The 19,497-nt window shown below is 50.2% G+C and overlaps 2 protein-coding genes across 3 annotated transcripts in view; one reads left to right on the top strand and one right to left on the bottom strand.

Annotated features, from left to right (window-relative positions):
* Window positions 1-2,534, bottom strand: part of prkcha (protein kinase C, eta, a) — a 34,715-nt gene extending 32,181 nt beyond the window's left edge. For both annotated transcript variants that reach the window (XM_080413616.1, XM_080413615.1), the window contains exon 1: window positions 1,847-2,534. In XM_080413616.1, the coding sequence (XP_080269742.1) occupies window positions 1,847-2,197 (351 nt within the window). In that variant the 5' untranslated portion in view covers window positions 2,198-2,534. The remainder of the gene's footprint in view (window positions 1-1,846) is intronic.
* Window positions 2,535-4,946: 2,412 nt separating this feature from the next.
* Window positions 4,947-19,289, top strand: LOC308074700 (dual E2 ubiquitin-conjugating enzyme/E3 ubiquitin-protein ligase BIRC6-like; the record flags this gene model as incomplete). Its single annotated transcript, XM_080414205.1, has 1 exon — window positions 4,947-19,289. The coding sequence occupies one exon, from the start codon at window positions 4,947-4,949 to the stop codon at window positions 19,287-19,289; it is 14,343 nt and encodes a 4,780-aa protein (XP_080270331.1).
* Between the last annotated feature and the right edge of the window lie 208 nt (window positions 19,290-19,497).

Consider the following 19,497-nt stretch of genomic DNA (forward strand, 5'->3'; position numbering starts at 1 on the left):
CTGTGGAGTGGAGCTGCACATATTAAGCACAATGCAATGCAACAATACCTTGGGCACGGAAAGGCTTGCTGTATCAATACAGCGGTTGTGCGGTACACCTTAAAACAGTTATATCCCTAGTCTACTGAGAACAAAGCTGAACCAGTGGTTGCAGAAGATTGTGGGGTCCCTTCTACATGAAATTGCCCTTACTTAAATCTGTAGAACATGTGAATAATAAGACTTTTCCCCGTGTAGACCTAAGGGTGGAACAGTGGTTAACACTGTAGCCTCATAGCAAGAACGTCCTGGGTGCAAGTGAAGACATGCATAATGAGGACATGTGGGTCACTGAATATCCACTGCTCCTAATGGTCACCATGCAGAGCATGCATTTTATCCACAGCGATCAATCAGGTTTATTGTACATAAAAATGCACAAAATACCTCCTCCCCCAGGGACGGAATTAGGTCAAACCGTTTTAAGTTTAAATATAGGCAGAATGTCACCCTGCTACCCTGTTTAATAGCCAAAGTGCAGGAAGTAAAGTGGAAATTTTGAAATCCATCTCATGTGAAAACGGGCACTGATAGTGTTGTGGCTCTTTCTGCAAAGCTTCCTAGTAATAATGATGGTGACAGCGTGTGTGTGTGTGTGTGTGTGTGTGTGTGTGTGTGTGTGTGTGTGTGTGTGTGTGTGTGTGTGTGTGTGTGTGTGTGTGTGTGTGTGTGTGTGTAGTTCCTATTATGGTAATACATCGAGTTTATTATGACACTTTAAGGTCTCTTTAACTGGCTGAGAAAATCTGGCCAGGCCAAGTGAAAGAGAGATACATGCCCATGTTATTAAACAATTACTATTGGATGTACATGAGCAAGAAGCCAATTGTGCAGTGGTTCTCAACATGGGGTCTGGGGTCTGGAGGGGACCCCCAGGACCTTGAGGGAAAAAATAGTGATAGATAATATTCACCATTGGTACACGGTGCAAGTAGTAAATACAACTAGATTACGTACCCGAATGATTATTTTGAGCAGAGTTTTACTGTTGTCTATGGGACTACAGTAGCCTAATAGGCAGTAAAAAAGAATCCTGGACCAAATCACACATACGATATAATATGGTACATATTATGATCAGACCAAATCATGTCTCATCATCAATATTTGTTTTCTTAGATCGGTGTTCCAGAGAAAACATCTCATCAAATTGGGAGTCCTTGAAATTAAAAGGGTTGAGGATGGTTGTACTGGGCTGTTCCAAATGTCAGTGGTGTAAGAAACTAAGTACATGTACTCAACACTCAAATACTGCACAATTTTGTTTACTGGAGTATTTCTAATTTTCAGTCATTTTACTTCTACTCCACTACATTTCAGAAGCAAATATTGTACTTTTACTCCACTACAATTATTTGAAAACTTGAGTTACTAATTACTGTGTAGATATGCATTATTATTATTACAAAACAAAACATATATTAACCACTTCAGCCCTATATACATTTCGGCCATTTGAAAATAGCCGATCTACAAGCTCACAATGAGTCACCATGCCGCACATTGTGAGCTTGTAGATCTGCTATTTTCAAAAGATTTGAAAACTTGTGAAATGGGACATTCTGCATAATGAGTAGGCCTACTTTCTTGGGACATTCTGCATAATGAGTTCTACTTTAGGCACCAATACATTACTTATGTGTACTTTTACTAAAGTAAATTTTGGATTCCGGACTTGTAGAAGAGTATTTCTACATTGCAGTATTGTATTGATACTTTTACTTAAGGTATATTACCACTGGTATATTAAGCATTAAAGGGCTGAATCCCGCGGGATACACAGCCAATCAAATCACTTTAAACTCACCCATCCCTCGAAGGTTTCTTCTGTGTTGGATGTCTTGATCAGATCCTCAAATTTAATTGAGCAATTAGCCACAAAGTCGTCATACCCAATGGGGGTGTCGTGGAACACGGCCAGCTCGATCAGTCTCCCGTCGTTGACCTGGAGGCAGAACTCCTCGTTGAACGTCGGATTGTTCGTCTTCTGTTTCGTGTTTGTCTGTCCGATCTTGCAGTCATCCACCTTTATCACAATGTATGGATCCAGAGAGGTGACAGCCTTGTTGAAGATGACCGCATGACGGAGGGAGAAGGTTGTCGGTTTGAGATCCACGGCCTCGCCGATCCTCACCTTCAAGTATCCGTTGAACTTCATTCTAGTTTAAAGTTAGTAAACTACCATTAAAAAATTAAAAAAATTAAAAAAATTAAAAAAATTAAATATTAAAAAATAAATAAATCCAGCTCGGTGCGCAAAACGTTACAATATGTACACCTAAAAAAATATATATAAAAAACACGCGGAAAACATTGACTAACTTATTCACTACATATTAGACTCATAAATGAGGGAATATGGTCATATTCTTATTTGGTTTCCTCTCTCCTGTGCCTTGTTGCATGCATGTTGCATTATAATAATACACAGGTAAAGTTGTCTGTGTGTCTCGGTCAGCTTCTAAGAGACGTTTGTGTCGTGAACAAGCCTGCGAGTGCTTTTAGAACGAGGAAAACAAAAGGAGAACTGAAGCACGCTTTGAAGTCACCGAGGCGAAAGTTCCGCATAACAAGCAGCCAGTAACCTGTCTGCTTTCAGTGCCGTCTGTCAATAATGGTTCGACACAATCACGTGGATTAAATTGTAGTCTCTAGAATCTAGATGAAGGACTACAAATACCATAGTGCACCCCAGTAAGTCTACAGGCTGTTGTGTCCTGATTCACCTATTCCAGGTTATGTATGAGGATACAGCGCCTCCTTGTGGCAAACCTATTTAGTGACTGGATATAAAGAAGGGAATAATTAGGCCTATTCGTTGCTTTTCTTTAAAAGTAAAAAGTGCCCCCAAATAGAATTTTCTTTTTTTTTTACATTAATGAAGGTTCTGAAAAGCACCATTTACAAATACATAGCTAGATGGATGAGGAATGATTGAAGACTTCATACATATTCATACATTCTTCCTGGTTCCTTCCATCGCGCTATATATATACAAACAAACAAACAAACTTCTACAGATATTGAATAAATATATCTATGATATTATCGAACTGTTCTTGCCACTGTGACTGTAGCCTAATGCTGAATACACGTACCAGGAGAACAACTTGTGCAGGTGTCTGCACTAGTGATATTGCTGAAGGACCCAGGAGGACAGGACTTACACAGTGGGCTGTCAGTGACACTAAGTGTAATCATGGAAAAATAGACAGCAAGTCAGATGATCATTATGGTGCAAAAGGAAATCTTGATGTTCTGCACATGTTTAACAACGTAAGCCAGATACTTCGTCATTCCACAAATAGTTAAAGGAGTAGTTCACCCAAAATATTTCTATCAATTACACACCCCATGAAGAATTGAATTCATGGAGATTTTTAGTTTTTTGTCGCAATAATTTGATGTTAATAAAGAACACGTCTGTGTTGTGAGTTTGTGAATCTTTGACAGTAATGCCTGTAATGACAAGCCCAAAATAGGGACGCCAGGTTGAAAGTGGTTAAGTATGAGGGCACACAGCAAATTCCTGAGTGTAAATTAGAACTGGACCCTCACTGGTTGAATTGAGCTTGTCGATCTGCTATTTTCAGCGAAAGCTCTCCCCACAATATGGGTGCTGGGGTACTTTAAGTGGTTAACCGTTCTTTTATAACTCTGGCATTAACTCATGCATTTGTAACAAGTTAATATGATAAGTCCCTGATGCCTGAATGTAACATTTCTGCCTCGCTGTCGGTCCTAAACGTTGCTTTTCAGGAAATGGAAAAATTACCTGTGTTAGTGTTACAATGGATCCAATGTAGAATTAGTTACTCACAAGCTCTCGTTAATTATTTTCATTGGTTAAATATTCATGAAACCCACAGAAAGGTCTATTTCTAATTATTGAAATGGTATTGCATTTCAGTAAAATAGTCTACAAATAAAAAAAATTAAATTTCTATTGAAGAGCAAAATTAATAGACTGATATTTCATTTCTGTGGTGTAAATTACAGTGCAACATTACTTAGTTAACATGACCACAGTAAGTGTCATTTTGTGGCACATTATCAAGTTTAGTCAATATGTGGCTGTCTGCCTAAATTAATTTAGTCTTACTTTCCTAAATCATAAATATGAAAGGCATACTTCACCTGAATTGTAAAATAATAATTTAGACAGCCTTTATTTTACCAGGGGGGGTCAACCTATAACATCAACCTGAAATTGTGCTCCACCATGTTTGATCAAACTTAGGCACCAGGGGATATGAAGCCATTACATCACTAAATCCACAGCCATTAGTTACAGGATGTGAGGTCTGGTCAGCTGCAGAACGTACACATCTTACAGTGTGCATGCACCTTTCCAAAATGTTTTTATTATTTCAAAGGAAAAGAGAACAGGCACTTAGCATTGGACAAACTGCAGGGTTGTCTGTGTAAATCGGTGTTGTTAGACATAACAGTTTGTGTTGTGTGCGATGTCAGACCAACCAGCCTATATAAAGTGTTCAAGATGAGCATATCATTTGTATTTGTCCAAGAAAGACAAGTATAGATAGATTAAACAGCGGTGCTTTACTAATTATATCACTGCATAGACGAAGACCAAACCATAGGAATCAAATGCTGAAACCTGGAATTTTTGATTGATTATTTGTAACCTGAAAAGTGAAGAGAGACAAAGAGACGGACAAGAGAAAAAAGAGGCAGAGATCTCAGAGAATCTGTGATTCAGTGAATAGCAACAGCTGCTGCGGTCAGTGCGGTGACGGGGAAAAGAAGAAGCCACAGTGTGTCAGCAGTGTCAGAAGACTTAATTTTGGTAGCCTTTTAGGATTGATCAATATTACTGCTTGTGTTAACGGAGATCCCTAATACAGGAAAAAAGAAGAAGGTAGAAAAAAAATAAAGGAAAAAGAATGGCAGCCAAGATCTTGTTGGGCTCCAGCTCAGTCACCTCCTCAGACTGGATTGTGCTGAGAGACGGTTACCTGCGTTGCGACGAGGAGGGCCTACAAAGCCTCTCCTACCACCCAGCCCTTAATGCTATCCTAGCCGTTACCAGCCGTGGCAGTATTAAAGTAATTGACGGCACGTCAGGGGCCATTCTCCAGGCTTCAGCTTTAACTGCTAAAACCGGTGGCCGTGTCAGGTGTCAGTACTTCCCTGCAGTGGACAAGGTGCTTTTTGTGGATGACTATGCAGTGGGGTGCAGAAAGGACCTAAATGGCATCCTGCTGCTGGACACTGCCCTGCAGGCCCCTGTGGCTAAGCCTGAGGACATGGTCCAGCTGGAGCTACCCATCACAGAGGCCCAGCAGATGTTGTCGGCTTGTCAGAAGATTGATGTGTCCATCACCCAGGGATACGACCTCTTCATCACCCAACTCAAAGAGGGCCTGAAGAATATTTCATACAAGACAGCAGCCAATCACAAAGTAGCCAAGTGGGCGGTCCTGACCTTCCATCTGCCTTACCACGTACTGAAGCCTGTAATTGGTGCCATTGTTACCCAGCTGAAGACCGATCAGAATTTGGCTGCCTTGTCTGTGGCCTCATCCATTATGGACAGGCTCTCCTACCTCTTGCCCAGTGCTAGGCCAGAGCTGGGGATTGGCACAGCATATCATACTGTAGATCGGTCATTGATGTACAGCGAGGCTAACAGGAGGGAGACATTCACGGCCTGGCCTCATGCCAGCTATAGGTGGGCTCAGCCCGATCCCATTGCCCAAGCAGGATTCTACCAACAGACTGCCTACGCAGGTGATGACAGAACGTTTTGTTTCACATGCAATGTGTGTCTAGTCCAATGGGAGCCCACTGATGAGCCGTGGTCCGAGCACGAGCGCCATTCCCCAAACTGTCCATTTGTGAAGGGTGAGCATACGCAGAATGTGCCACTGTCGGTGACACTGGCCACCAGCCCGGCCCAGTTTCCTAGCAGCCCTGATGGCTCTGACAAGATCAACTGCTATGGCTTCGGCAGCTGCCCCCATCTCCTGGCAGCCGCCACTAAGAGGGGCAACATCTGCATCTGGGACGTGTCCAAGATGATGAAGGTGCACTTGAAGTTTGAGATCAACCCGTATGACCCGGCCATCCTGAGGCAGTTGATCCTGTGTGGCAACAAGCAGAGCCAGCAGACCCTGAGAGTGTCCCAGGGTAGTGATGACCAGTTGGACTACCCAGACAGTGGACCCACAGACCAGCCTTCTTCCCAGCAGGAGAACATGGAGGTAAGCCTGGGAGTGACTGCACTGAGTGTGCTGCAGAAGCCAGATAATCTCCATTGGGAGGCAGTGGCCAGCGTGCTGGAAGACACAGTCAAAGACCTGGAGGAGCTGGGGGCCAACCCCTCGTTGGTTAAAGTCCATAGCCAGAACACAGACAAAGATAAGGTCTCTGAGCATCAAAACATTCCCTTCCCCTGCCTGCTGGCTGGAGGGCTGCTCAGCTACCACTCAGCAACCAGCTTCCCACTGGCAGGAACACTGCTCCCTGCCCCAGCTTCAGGCCTCAGGATCATGAATGGTCTCCTTAGGACTCAGAGCCCTGAGCCCATCTACACTGGGTCCCTACAGAACCAATGCCCCATGGCAATAAAGACCTGCAACATCCCAACAGCCGCCCCAGACCTGGGCTCCCCCAGCTTAGCTGGGTCCCCACCTCTGAGCCTTTCCACCCAACCAGTCATGCGCAGGACTTTGCCCGTGCTGTTGCTCTACAGTATCAAGGAGGTGGATGAAAAGTCAACGTTGGCCAATGCTACTGCTAATCTTTGGGGACTGAACGGCTACATGGACAGCACCCTGAACGGCTACATGGACAGCACCCTGACTGCAGCCACCCCCTCTGCCCCTCCCTTCGCCACCTTGGTACAATGCCTGAAGCTGCCCAAGCAGCTCGAAGAAGAGAATCTGTATGTGGACTCAATAACTCCCTGTTGGGATGGAGTGCATCTTCTGGTGGGCCTACAGCCATGCAGCATTGAGTCCCTCAGCAGCATCAATCAAGTAGAGGCTCTCAACAATCTCAGCCACTTCTGCAGCCAGCCTAAATGTGATTCCATCCACTCTATGGCCAGTGGGGTGGAGGCCCACCAACTCCACCACGACCTGGGTGCCACCCCTCCCCAGACGCCTTTTATCTCCCCCCCAGCTGACCAACAGCAGCAACGGAGGCCCCTGAGTGGTGGAAGCGGAGGGGGCTACCTGGTTCTCTACAAGCTCAACTACTCGAAACATATCCTCACCTTGGATGAGGAGCCTGTGAAGGTGCAGCACATCCAGGACCCAAATGATGCTGTCACCTCTCTCATACTGCTCCATCCAGATGTGCTAGATGGCAGCGAGAAGGCCACAGAGGAGGTTCTGCCCAGCCCCAAATACAGCACCACCGCCTTCGACATTGGCCCTGCAGTATTGGGTGGCCCTGGAACAGTGACTGGAGTGGCCACAACTAGAGCCGCTGGTATGTCCACCTCCACCAAAGAAAAGAGCAAGCAAATGGAGGTGGCAGGCCTGGGACACTTAGTTGTGACCACACAAGCAGGGAACATTATGATCCTGGACCTGTCCACTTTACTGGTCCTGGCTAAGGTGGAGGCACCCAAGAGGGAGGGGTCAGCTGAAGAGACAGACCCCTTTGTCTCTGTCACCTATTGTTCTGGGACCGACCGCCTTTGTGCATGCACAAAAGGCGGAGAACTTCATTTCTTTCATATTGGAGGTGTGTGTGATGATCTAGATGATGGTGACATGTTATTCGACGGCCCCCTTTCTAAGGGGGTTGAACAGCTGGAGAGAGCCAAGCCCTCCTCTGACCCCTTCAGCCTTGGGATCACAGGAGTGGAACTCCTGGTGGACCAAGCACTGAGCGTGGAGAGCCTGATGTCACTGGTGGAGCTGACACGCTTCGAGACACTGACACCCTGCTTCTCTTCCACTGTGCCCACCTGCTGGGTAGAGGTGCAGCAGCAACAGAGGCACCGCCCACAGCACCTTCACCATCAGCACACCTGCACCTGGAAGCTCCAGAGTGATAGCTCAAGCTGGGATGAGCACGTGTTTGAGCTGATTCTGCCCAAGGCCTGCATGGTGGGCCATGTGGATTTCAAGTTTGTCATGAACAGCAATGTCACCAACATTATTCCTAATATCCAGGTCACCGTGCTGAAGAACAAAGCCTGCAGGCTTGGAAAAGTCCTCAGCACCACGGCAATGGACAGGCATATATCATTACCACTGTCCCTTTCTTCCAATGGGGAGAACGGCCAATTTCTTCTGCATGACATCACAGAAGACATCCAGTTCATGGACATGGACGACACGACAGGTTCCGGATTCTGCCCATTCTTGGAGGACCATAAGGAGGACATCCTGTGTGGTCCAGTATGGCTTGCCAGCGGCCTTGATCTCTCTGGACGTGCAGGCATGCTCAGCCTCACCAGCCCCAAGCTCATTAAAGGAATGTCAGGGGGAAAGTGTCGGTCCTTCCTGGTCCATATCAAGGCGGTGAGCAACAAAGGAATGGAGGAGGAGACTCTGCAGCCAGTAATGTCCACGCCCAGCGACAAGCCCCAGAGCACCAACTCCCAACCACTCTCCAGCCTGCTGCAGACCTCCAAGGAGAAGGTCTCGACATCTAAGGCTGAAACCCTGACACTCTTGAAGAAAAACGTCAATTTGCATGGCTGTGATGTACTGCAAGAGGTGTCGATCACAATCAGGTCATTCAAGAAGACATCCATACCCAAAGAAGGAGTCCAGCGCTGTGCCCTGTTGCAGTTCCCAGACTTCCATGAGAAGCTTATGAATGCCCTGTGTAAGCAGACGGAGGAGGGCCCAAGCACAGAGCATGCCCAGAGCCTCATCCTTGACATTCTGTGCTGGCTGGCTGGCAGTCTGAGAGAAGGAAAGGAGGGCTTGCTGGCCAAAACTCAAAGAAGGCTGTCTGACATTGTGCGGGTGTGCTTCTTTGAGGCTGGTCGGAGTATAGCCCACAAATGTGCCCGCTTTCTTGCCCTTTGTATTAGCAATGGACAAGGGGACCAGAGTCAACAGGCGTTCAGTATGGGTCTACTGAAAGCGCTTCTTGACAATATGCCTTACTTACCTGCGGCAGCAACAGGTGGATCAGTATTCTGGTATTTTGTGCTGCTGAACTACATTAAGGAGGAGGACCTGGCAGGCTGCAGCACAGCCTGTGCCTCCCTGCTTACCGCTGTGTCCCACCAGCTGCAGGACCGCCTCACTCCACTAGAGGCACGGTTGCAGACCAGCTATGATCTGTATAGTTCTCCATTTGAACCAGTGCTGTTTGACCTGGAGGTCGGTGGCTCCTCCTGTAAGAATGTCTTTAACAGCAGCATTGGAGTCCAGTCTGACGAGATCAACCTCTCTGCCGTCATCTCAGGGAGCAGAAAGGCGAGCAGCTGTGCAGCAGCCGAGGGTAGCTTCACAGCCCTGACAGGCCTTCTGGAGGTAGAGCCTCTTCACTTCACGTGTATCTCTACTAGTAATGGTACACGAGTGGAGCATGATGATGATGCCAGCATATCCACAGTGAACACATTTGGCATAATGCCCACAGAGAATGGTATATCAGCGGGTACGGTGGGTGAGGCTTCGATGGCACTGAGTTTGGCTTCCCAGGTAGCGCTTCAGTCGCTGTCTCACGACATGGGGTCTGCCGAGCAGCAACTCCAGGTGCTGCAGGAGAATCAACAGCAGCTGCATAAACTGCAGCAGCAGAAGGATAAGTTGGCCAAGACCACCTCTTATGCAGCTTCTTGGCCTCCAACATATGCCTACCCATCTGGCATGATCCCTCCGTGGTCTGCACCTGAGACTATGGGCTTGATGACATCTTCCTTCACCCCGCCAGATGATGAGGACTTCATTGAAGACAGTCCTGCTGGGTACCAGAACTATGGTGTATACGGGCTAAATATGGTTGCACCTAAGAAAAAGAAAGCCAAACCGGACCCCATACAGAGTGGTCTGTCTAGAGCTTCTCACTTCCTTCAGCCTCCACATCAGTCCATCATCATTGAACGCACACGCCAGCGTGATCAAATGTCATTCCAGTTCTGTCGGTTTGTGACACTGGACTTTGGACGTCCTGTGCTGTTGACCGATGCTTTTATCCCCACCTGCGGTGATCTGGCATCTCTGTCTATAGACATATGGACGCTCGGTGAGGAGGTGGACAGTCGCAGACTGGTGGTAGCTACTGACATCAGCACCCACTCCCTCATTCTGCATGACCTCCTGCCACCGCCTGTCTGCAGATTCATGAAGATTACTGTTAATGGACGGTATGGCAGCTCTAATGTCCAGCCCAAGATTCCGTTGGGCTTCTACTATGGCCACACCTACATCTTACCATGGGAGAGTGAGCTGAAGTTGATGCATGACCCACTTAAAGGAGAGAGCGAGGCGGCCAGCCAGCCAGATGCGGACCAAAACCTCGCCATGATGGTGGAACAACAGGAGGACATCCAGTGCAGGTATAACTTAGCGTGTCACCGGCTGGAAACACTGCTTCAGAACATCAACGTGCCACCCCTCAACAGCGCCAACAACGCCCAGTATTTCCTGCGCAAAACTGCCAAGGTCATGGAAGAGGACCAGCGTGTCTTCTCTGCCTACCAGGATTGCATCCAGCTGAAGCTGCAACTCAACCTGGCCCATCATGCTGTCCAGAGGGTACGTGTGTCGCTGGGTGCCAGACGCAAAACGCTTCCTGGCCCCGGGGCCATGACCACCACAGAGGCACAGGAGGAGCTGATCCATAATTCTTCCACCGAACAGTTGAGGACCATCATCCGCTACCTGCTGGACACAATGCTCAGCCTGATGCACTCCAACAATGACCAGTTGGTACCCTCGGTACTCCAGAGCACCTTCCATGCTCAGGCCTGCGAGGAGCTCTTCAAGCACCTGTGCATCAACGGTACACCCCAAATCCGCCTGCCTGCGGGCCTGCTGCTGGTGCAGCTGTGTGGTGGCAAGCGCTGGTGGGGCCAGTTCCTCTCCAATGTTCTGCAGGAGCTGTACAACTCTGAACAGCAGAGCCTCTTTCCCCAAGACAGGGTGTTTATGCTCCTGATCTGCATTGGACAAAGATCACTCCACAACAGTGGTGTGTTAGAGGGCCTGCTCAGCCTCTTGGATAGCCTGCTCTTTCCTTTACAGCAGCCTCTGGATGTCACCCAGCGGAGGACTGAAAGTGTGCTTGACATTCCCATGATCAGCTGGGTGGTGATGCTAGTGTCCAAACTGATGGACTATGTGGCCAGTGTGGAGGACGAGACTGCAGGTGCTAAAAAGCACCTTGGAGAGAAGGACAGAAACAAGACCTTCACATGTAACCAGTGGAGTTTCATCAACAACAGCCTGCAGTCTAAGAACTCCAGCACATCAATCAATGGCAACAGTAGCCTGAAAGGCCTGACCTACACAGGTGACCAGTGGATTTTGATGAACAACAGCCTGCAGTCTATCAGCACATCAACCAATGGCAACAGTAGCCTGTACAGTACCCTGAAAGCAAAACAGAAAACTTCGGAGCAGATTGAGATCCAGAGTAACAAAGGTTCTTCCAATAAATTCCCAGTGGAGCAACAGGCCACATCAAAGCACTTTAAAGATCTGATTCGTCTGCGGCATATGGCCGAATGTCCCCAGTTCACACTGGATATGGAGGCCACGACGGACAAGGAGGCCCCTGAAGGGGAGCCTCTGCTCTTCACACTGGCCCGTGAGTGCTGCATCTCCATTGTGCAGAAGCTGGCCCTCTTCCTGCTCTCCATGGACTTCACGTGCCACACCGACCTGCTGCTCTTCGTCTGTAAAGTCCTAGCTAGGATAGCCAACTCCACCCAGCCCACCATCCACCTGTGTGAAGTGGTGTCGGAGCAACAGCTGGAGCACCTGTTGCTCCTCCTGGTGGGGACAGACTTCAACCGGGTGGACATCTCCTGGGGAGGAGCCTGGGCCCAACACTCACTCACCTGCATGCTACAAGACATCCTGGCAGGTGAGCTGCTGTCACCAGGCTCTCTGGATGTGATGGATGAAGGGGCGGTGGATGAAGCGGCCAGGATATCTTCCTTGTCAGGATCAGGGTCAACTGACCCTCTGATGGAGACGGATGACTCAGATGACTCACTGCCCCAGCCTGCGCCCATTCCCCTGGTGGAACACATCGAAGAGGCCTCTGTGCCCGATATCATCACAGGTGCTCCACCTCTATCATCTTTGCTCACGCAAGACCAGGTCATCTTTAACAGCTTGGGCGGAGGCTATAGTCAGTTAAATCACTTTTTACACAGCCTTCAATCCCCCATGTATCCTACCGGATACACCCCCGACATAGGAAAGGTCGATTGGTCGAGTACCAAGTCTGACACACAAGGTCCCTTCGTCTCTGTGTCACAAGCATTGGATGCCCGTCTGGAAGTGGGGCTGGAACAGCAAGCAGAGTTGACACTCAAAATGATGGCCAATTTGCAGGCTGATTCCATCCTAAAAGCCCTCAATTCAACCTCACTCACAGTGGCCCAGCCCGCCAATGGGACAGATGATTCCCTGCAGAGTGGGCTGCAAAAGGGAGCTTCTCCTGGCAGCAGCCTTATGATGGTGCAGGCCTCTTCTATCCCCATGCTGAGTGCTTGCTTCAACAAGCTGTTCTCCATGCTTCAGGTACACCATGTGCAGTTTGAGTCCCTGGTGCAGCTGTGGCTGACCCTTAGCCTCAACTCCTGCAATGGTAATGAAGAGAGTGGCTCTCACATCTTGTTCAATGCCAGCCGAGTGCCCGCCATTCCACTCAACCAAGCATCCATCAGCAGCTTCCTTACGGTGCTGGCTTGTTATCCCAACACTTCCCTGAAGACCTGGTGTCTGGTTCTGCACTCACTCACCCTCATGACCAACATGCCAGCCTGTGGTCAGTTTTCAACACTTGCCTCCAGCAACAGTCTGGGTGGTCAGGAAAGCACAGCTCAACAGATGGTGTCCGACCCCACACTGGTCCATGTCCTAGTGAGCTTCCTCTCCGGCAGCAACCCCCAAGGAAAGAGCCAACACAGCTCCCAGGTGGGGCCCACAGCCACCCGGGCTATGCAGGAATTCCTCACCCGCCTACAAGTGCACCTGTCATCCGCCTGCCCGCAGATGTTCTGCGAGTTCCTGCTGAAGCTTATGCACAGAATGTGCATTGTACAGGATAACAATGAAAGGGGTCCGTTTCAGTCAGGCCAGGGTCCTCTGGATGCCCAGGTCAAGCTGCTGGAGTTTACCCTGGAGCAAAACTTCGAGGTGGTGTCAGTCAGCACTATCTCCTCCGTTATCGAGTCCATCATCTTCCTGGTGCACCGCTACATTTTGTGCTCGGACAAGGTAGTGTCACGCAGCAGCTTGGACAGCTCGGTAGGTGCCCGCTCCTGCTTTGACGGCCTCTTCACCAACAACTTTGAGCCATGCGAAGCCAAGGCTGTCTGCGGTGAAAACACACGTGACCAGCTGATGTTTGACCTACTCAAGCTGGTAAACACGCTGGTGCAGCTGTCCGTGTCCGGGGACAGGGAGTTAAGCGGGCCACCAGCGGGCAGCAGTCCAGCTGACAGCAGCAAAGAAGGCGTAGCTGGAGGGTCCACGGCCAATCAGGGACCACTGGCAGGTGTGGCTGACCTGGTCCTTGCCAATCAGCAGATAATGAGTCGGATACTCTCAGCCCTGGGCCAGTGTAGCAGCAGTGCCATGGCCATGATCATAGGATCCAGTTGTCTCCAACTGACCAAACATGAGAACTTCCATGGTGGTCTAGATGTCTCGGTGGGCGATGGCCTGTTTACCATCCTCACCACCCTCAGCAAGAGGGCCACCTCAGTCCAGGTCGTGTTGCAGCCGATCCTCACATACATGGCCTGTGGCTACATGGGCAGACAGGGTTCTCTTTCTACCTGTCTGCTGTCCGAACCTCTGCTGTGGTTCATCCTCCAAGTGTTACAAACCAGCGAAGCTCTCAAGACCTTCCATGACATGGGTGGTGTCCAGTTGATTTGTAAAAACATGGTGACGAGCACACGGGCCATTGTCAACACAGCATGCAGCATGGTGTCCACCATCATGAAGTTCCTGGATTATGCTCCAGGAAAGGCAGCAGATGACAGCCTTAAAGCCACAGTCAGGGGCCTGTCGGAGCCTGACAACACTGAGGGACTCCACAACTTTGCTCCGTTAGGCACCATTACCTCCAGCAGCTCTACAGCCCAGCCAGTAGAGGTCCTGCTCCAAGCTACACCTCCTCTCCTTCAACGTGGTTACCGTGCCTGGTCCTACACCTTCCTGCCAGAAGAAGCATGGTTTGACCTCACCATCCACCTTCCTACCTCCATGTTGCTGAAGGAGGTCCACATCCAACCAGACCTCACCTCCCTAGCCACCTGCCCTTCCTCTGTCTCTGTGGAGATTAGTGCCGATGGGGTCAACATGCTGCCCCTCTCCACACCAGTTATAACCAGTGGCCTCACTTACATCAAGATCCAGTTAGTGAAGCCAGAGGTGGCTTCAGCTGTATGTCTGAGGCTCCAACGGCCCCGTGACACCAGCACCCTGGGACTGTCCCAGATCAAGCTCCTGGGACTGACTGCGTTTGGGAACACATCCTCCGCCTCTGTCAATCCCATCCTCCCTTCTGAGGACCAGGTCTCCAAATCCAGTATTGGCTGGCTGCACCTGCTTCACCACTGTCTGACTCATGTCAGTGACCTGGAGGCCATGATGGCTAGTACTGCAGCGCCCACCACCAACTTGCTGCAGACCTGTGCTGCCCTGCTGATGTCGCCCTACTGTGGCATGCACTCATCCAACATTGAGGTGGTGATAGTTAAGATAGGCCTGCAGTCCACCCCCATTGGACTCAAGCTCATTGACATCCTGCTCAGGAACTGTTCTGCCTCCGGGACAGACCCTGCTAATCTGAACAGTCCCTTAATGTTTGGACGGCTCGATGGTCTCTCCTCAGACGCCACCATAGACATTCTCTACCAGCTTGGTACCACCCAGGACCCTGGCACCAAAGTCAGGCTTCAGGCACTTCTACAGTGGGTCCATGACTCATCACGGGTCGCGGCCCGCAAACAGAGTGGTCTCATTGGCTACACGGGCCCCTGTTCAGCCTCTACCTCTTTAAGGGAGTATGGCCTCCTCATGCCTTCACCCTCCCACCTCCACTGTGTTGCTGCCATCTTGTGGCACAGCTACGAGCTGCCTGTCAACTATGACCTCCCTGTGCTGCTGGATAGTGAGCTCTTTGAGTTGCTCTACAACTGGTCCACGTCACTGCCCTGCAACAAGGTGATGAAAAAGGCTGTAGATAGCCTCCTGTGTTCCATATGCCACATCAACCCAAATTATTTCTCACTGCTCATGTCCTGGATGGGCATTGTGGCACCCAGTACCAGCCATTGCCAGGCCCAACACCACCGCCCCTCCATGACAGATGATGGCAAGAAGCAGCACTATGCCAACACCACTGCAGCCGCCTCTGCAGGACTCACAGATGACTCCAAGCACACAAGACCACCAGTTAATTTTTCTGAGTCACAGTTGGCGACGCTATCGGCTGCTTCTCAGTCCCCGGGAGCCATTAAGCAGCTATTAGACTCTGGCTTCCCCTCCCTGCTGGTTCAGAGCTTGTTCCAGCTCTGCTGTGACCTCCTAGCCAGTGCTAACCTGCCTCTGCCTGCAGTTGCCACCTCCCAGGTTGAACGACACCATCACCATCACCACGCCCACTCTTCCTTGGCCATGTCCCTTCTGTCTGTAGAGCTGGCCATCCCAGTGCTGTGCTTCCTTACAGAAGTGGGGAACAATCACACCATGAGAGATTGGTTAGGGGGACCGGAAGTAAGCCCACTGTGGACAGCCTTGCTCTTCCTCCTGTGCCACTCCAGTGCCAGCACGGGTGCCAATTCAGCCAGTGCCGGTACGAGCTGCACTCAGGCAATGAGTATGGGTGCAGCCACATGCCCCCTACCACCCCAGCCTCAACCTCTGGCGTCCCACTACTCATTGGTGTCATCAGGCCGGCTGGGGGCTGGCAAGCTCACCACTCAGCAGAGGACCACTCTGGAGAACACCACTGTGGCCTTTTTCCTGCAGTGCATCTCCTGCCACCCCAACAACCAGCGGCTTATGGCACAGCTGCTGTGTGAGCTCTTCCAATCTTTGCCCCAGCGAGGGAATGTGCCTGTGTCTGGAAATATTTCAGGCTTCATCCGCAAGCTTTTCTTGCAGCTCATGTTGAAGGACGAGAAAGTCAATGTTTTTGTCCAGTCTCCCTGTCCGCTGTACAAAGGACGCTTAAACTGCACGAGCCATGTGATTCAGCACCCTATGTATTCAGCAGGGCACAAGTACCGCACCCTCCATCTGCCCATCTCCACCACACTGGCTGAGGTCCTAGACCAGGTATCAGATACCCCAAGCATTACAGCCAAGCTGATTAACGAACAGAAGGAAGCAAAGAAAAAGATAAGGAAGGGGGAAAAGAGTGACATGGAAACGAAGATGACGTCCCAGTCTAACCATGCCCTATCCACACCTCCTCGGCCACCTTCTAGGAGGGGACAAGTCATGAAGAAGCAGTCTGTTTTTCAGATGACCACTTCGTCTGCCAAACCTATAAACGTGCCCGTCTTCCACCTCTACCACAAACTCCTTCCAGATCATCCCCTCCCAGTGGACCTGACCCTGGCCCAGCTGCTGACCCTCCTGTACAATCGCAAGCTGCCACTGGGGTACCGTTCCATTGACCTGACGGTCAAATTGGGCCACAAGGTCATCTCCAACCCGGACCTCTCCAAGACAGACTCCTTCAAGAGGCAATGCACAGAGAAAGTGGAGCACTGTGACATGCTGAGTTGCCCCGAGAACAAAACCATGACGCTGATCGACGACTGCCCGGACACAGCCATCGACAAATCCCTGCTGGAGACCACCAGTCCCATCGAGTCACCACTGCAGGTGTTCGCCAGCATGGGTGGCCTGTCCCTCATCGCAGAGAGGCTGCCCATGCTCTACCCCGATACCATACTGCAGTTGAGTGCAGTACTCCCGCACTCCCTAGCCGCCTTCGGCCTCTTCCTACGGCTACCCGGCTATGCCGAGGTACTGCTCAAGGAGAGGAAGCATGCCCAGTGCCTGCTGCGCCTGGTCCTGGGCATCACAGACGATGGAGATGGGAATCACATCTTTAAGTCTCCGTCAGCCAATGTGCTGCCCACGCAACCATTCCATGTGCTGCACAATCTGTTTAGCAGCACTCCCCTGACCACAGACGATGGTGTACTGCTGCGTCGCAAGGCCCTTGAGATCGGTGCCATCAACCTCATCATGTCCTGCCTCTCGGCCCTCAGCCATCAAGCGCCTAACGTCCCAAACGCCAACACCTCTGAGCAGGTGTCCAATGGTGAGCAGGTGTCCAATGGTCATGGGGTAGGCACCAATGAGGAGCAAAAGCTGTACTGGGCCAAGGGAACAGGTTTCAATTCTGGGTCCACAGAATCTGTTTGGGACATAGAACAGGCTCTGACCAAACAGCGTCTGGAAGAGGAGCATGTCATCTGCCTATTGCAGGTTCTGGCCAGCTACATCAACCCAGCAGGCTTTGTAGGTGGCCATGATGGCGATGTCCCTACAGGGGAAAACAGGACACACAGCAGCATGGCCTGGCCCTCAATGCTGCAGGAGGTGCTTAGCCAGTCCTGCCTCATCCCCGTCATGTTGTCCTATCTACGCAACGACTCTGTAATGGACATGGCACGCCATGTGCCCCTGTATCAGGTGTTGCTGGAGCTACTGCGGGCCATCTCTACCTGCTCGGCCCTCGTGGCTCTACTGCTTCCCCTGTCCAGGGATCCTGGGCAGGAGGAGTGTTCAGAGGGACAGACCTCCATAAGCATGCTGTTGGCCAAGATGAAGACCTGCATGGACATGTACACCAACTGCCTCAGGTCAAAGAAAGACAAGAGCAAAGGTGAGGTGAAGACGGATATTTCAGATGAAGAGCCCGAGTGCTTGACACTGCTGGTGTCGGACATCCAGAGAACAGCTGAGATAGTTCACGCTGCTACCACCAGCCTACGACAGGCCAACCAGGAAAAGGTGTCGATCCGGCCCAAACCCCAGTCAATCCTACGCTCCCTGGTGGAGAAATACGTTGCTGCCATGAAGAAGCTCCAGTTCGACATGGTTGATATGGTATCGGAAGACGAGAATGAGAAGTTGGTCTTCCACGTCAACTACCAATACAAGTGTCAGGTGAATAATACCAGCGATGCCAACAGTGCTGCTCGTGCCCGCCGCCTGGCACAGGAGGCTGTCACTCTTTCCACCTCTCTGCCTCTCTCCTCCTCCTCCAGTGTGTTTATCCGATGTGACGATGAAAGGTTGGACATAATGAAGGTTCTCATCACAGGTCCGGCCGACTCTCCATACACCAACGGCTGCTTTGAGTTTGATGTGTTCTTTCCCCAGGATTATCCCAACTCCCCACCACTGTTCAACCTGGAGACCACAGGGGGCCAAACCGTGCGCTTCAACCCTAATCTTTATGAAGACGGAAAAGTATGTTTAAGTCTCCTCAACACTTGGTCGGGGAGACCAGAAGAGAAATGGAACCCACGGAGTACGAGCCTTCTACAGGTACTGGTGTCTTTGCAGTCTCTGATCTTGGTGCCTGAGCCTTTCTTCAACGAGCCAGGTTATGAATCCATGCGTGGTACCCCCAGAGGCACCCAAAGCTCCCGCGAGTACGACGCCAACATTCGGCAGGCCACTGTCAAATGGGCCATGCTGGAGCAGATGCTCAATCCCTCCCCATGTTTCAAAGAGGTGATACAAAAGCACTTTTACCTGAAACGGGCAGAGATTATGGCACAGTGCAAGGAGTGGATTGCAGACATCCAGCAGTACACTAGTGACAAGACCGTTGGCCACTCTATGTCTCACCACGCTGCCGCACTTAAGAAGCACACAGCCCAACTACGAGAAGAACTTCTTAAGCTGCCCTGCCCTGAGGGTCTGGAGCCTAATGAGGAGGAGTTCTCAGAGGTGAGCCAGTGCCAGGCCCAGGTTTTTGATGGCCCTGAACAGAAACTCTGCATCGGACACTCTGTTTCGGTTGAAAACCCTCCCTCAAGCCCCAGCCAGCAAAATTTGGCACCAATGGAAATAGATTTAGATTAGAAAAAGCTTATAAAAGTAAACCATGTCACACTATAAAAAATGGTTAACATGTATGTATAACAGTATGGTAAACCCCATACTATTTCAAATCTGTAAAAGGGTAGTTACAATTAGAAATATGCTCAGTGGAGCACAAATCTCTGCCAGTGAATCTCTGACGTCATCAATATATCATAATGAAGTCCAAATATGAATTCCACACGGCTCC

The sequence above is a fragment of the Gymnoscopelus braueri genome, assembly GCF_963280865.1.
Source record: "Gymnoscopelus braueri genome assembly, chromosome: 19".
In the NCBI taxonomy this organism is placed as follows: domain Eukaryota; kingdom Metazoa; phylum Chordata; class Actinopteri; order Myctophiformes; family Myctophidae; genus Gymnoscopelus; species Gymnoscopelus braueri.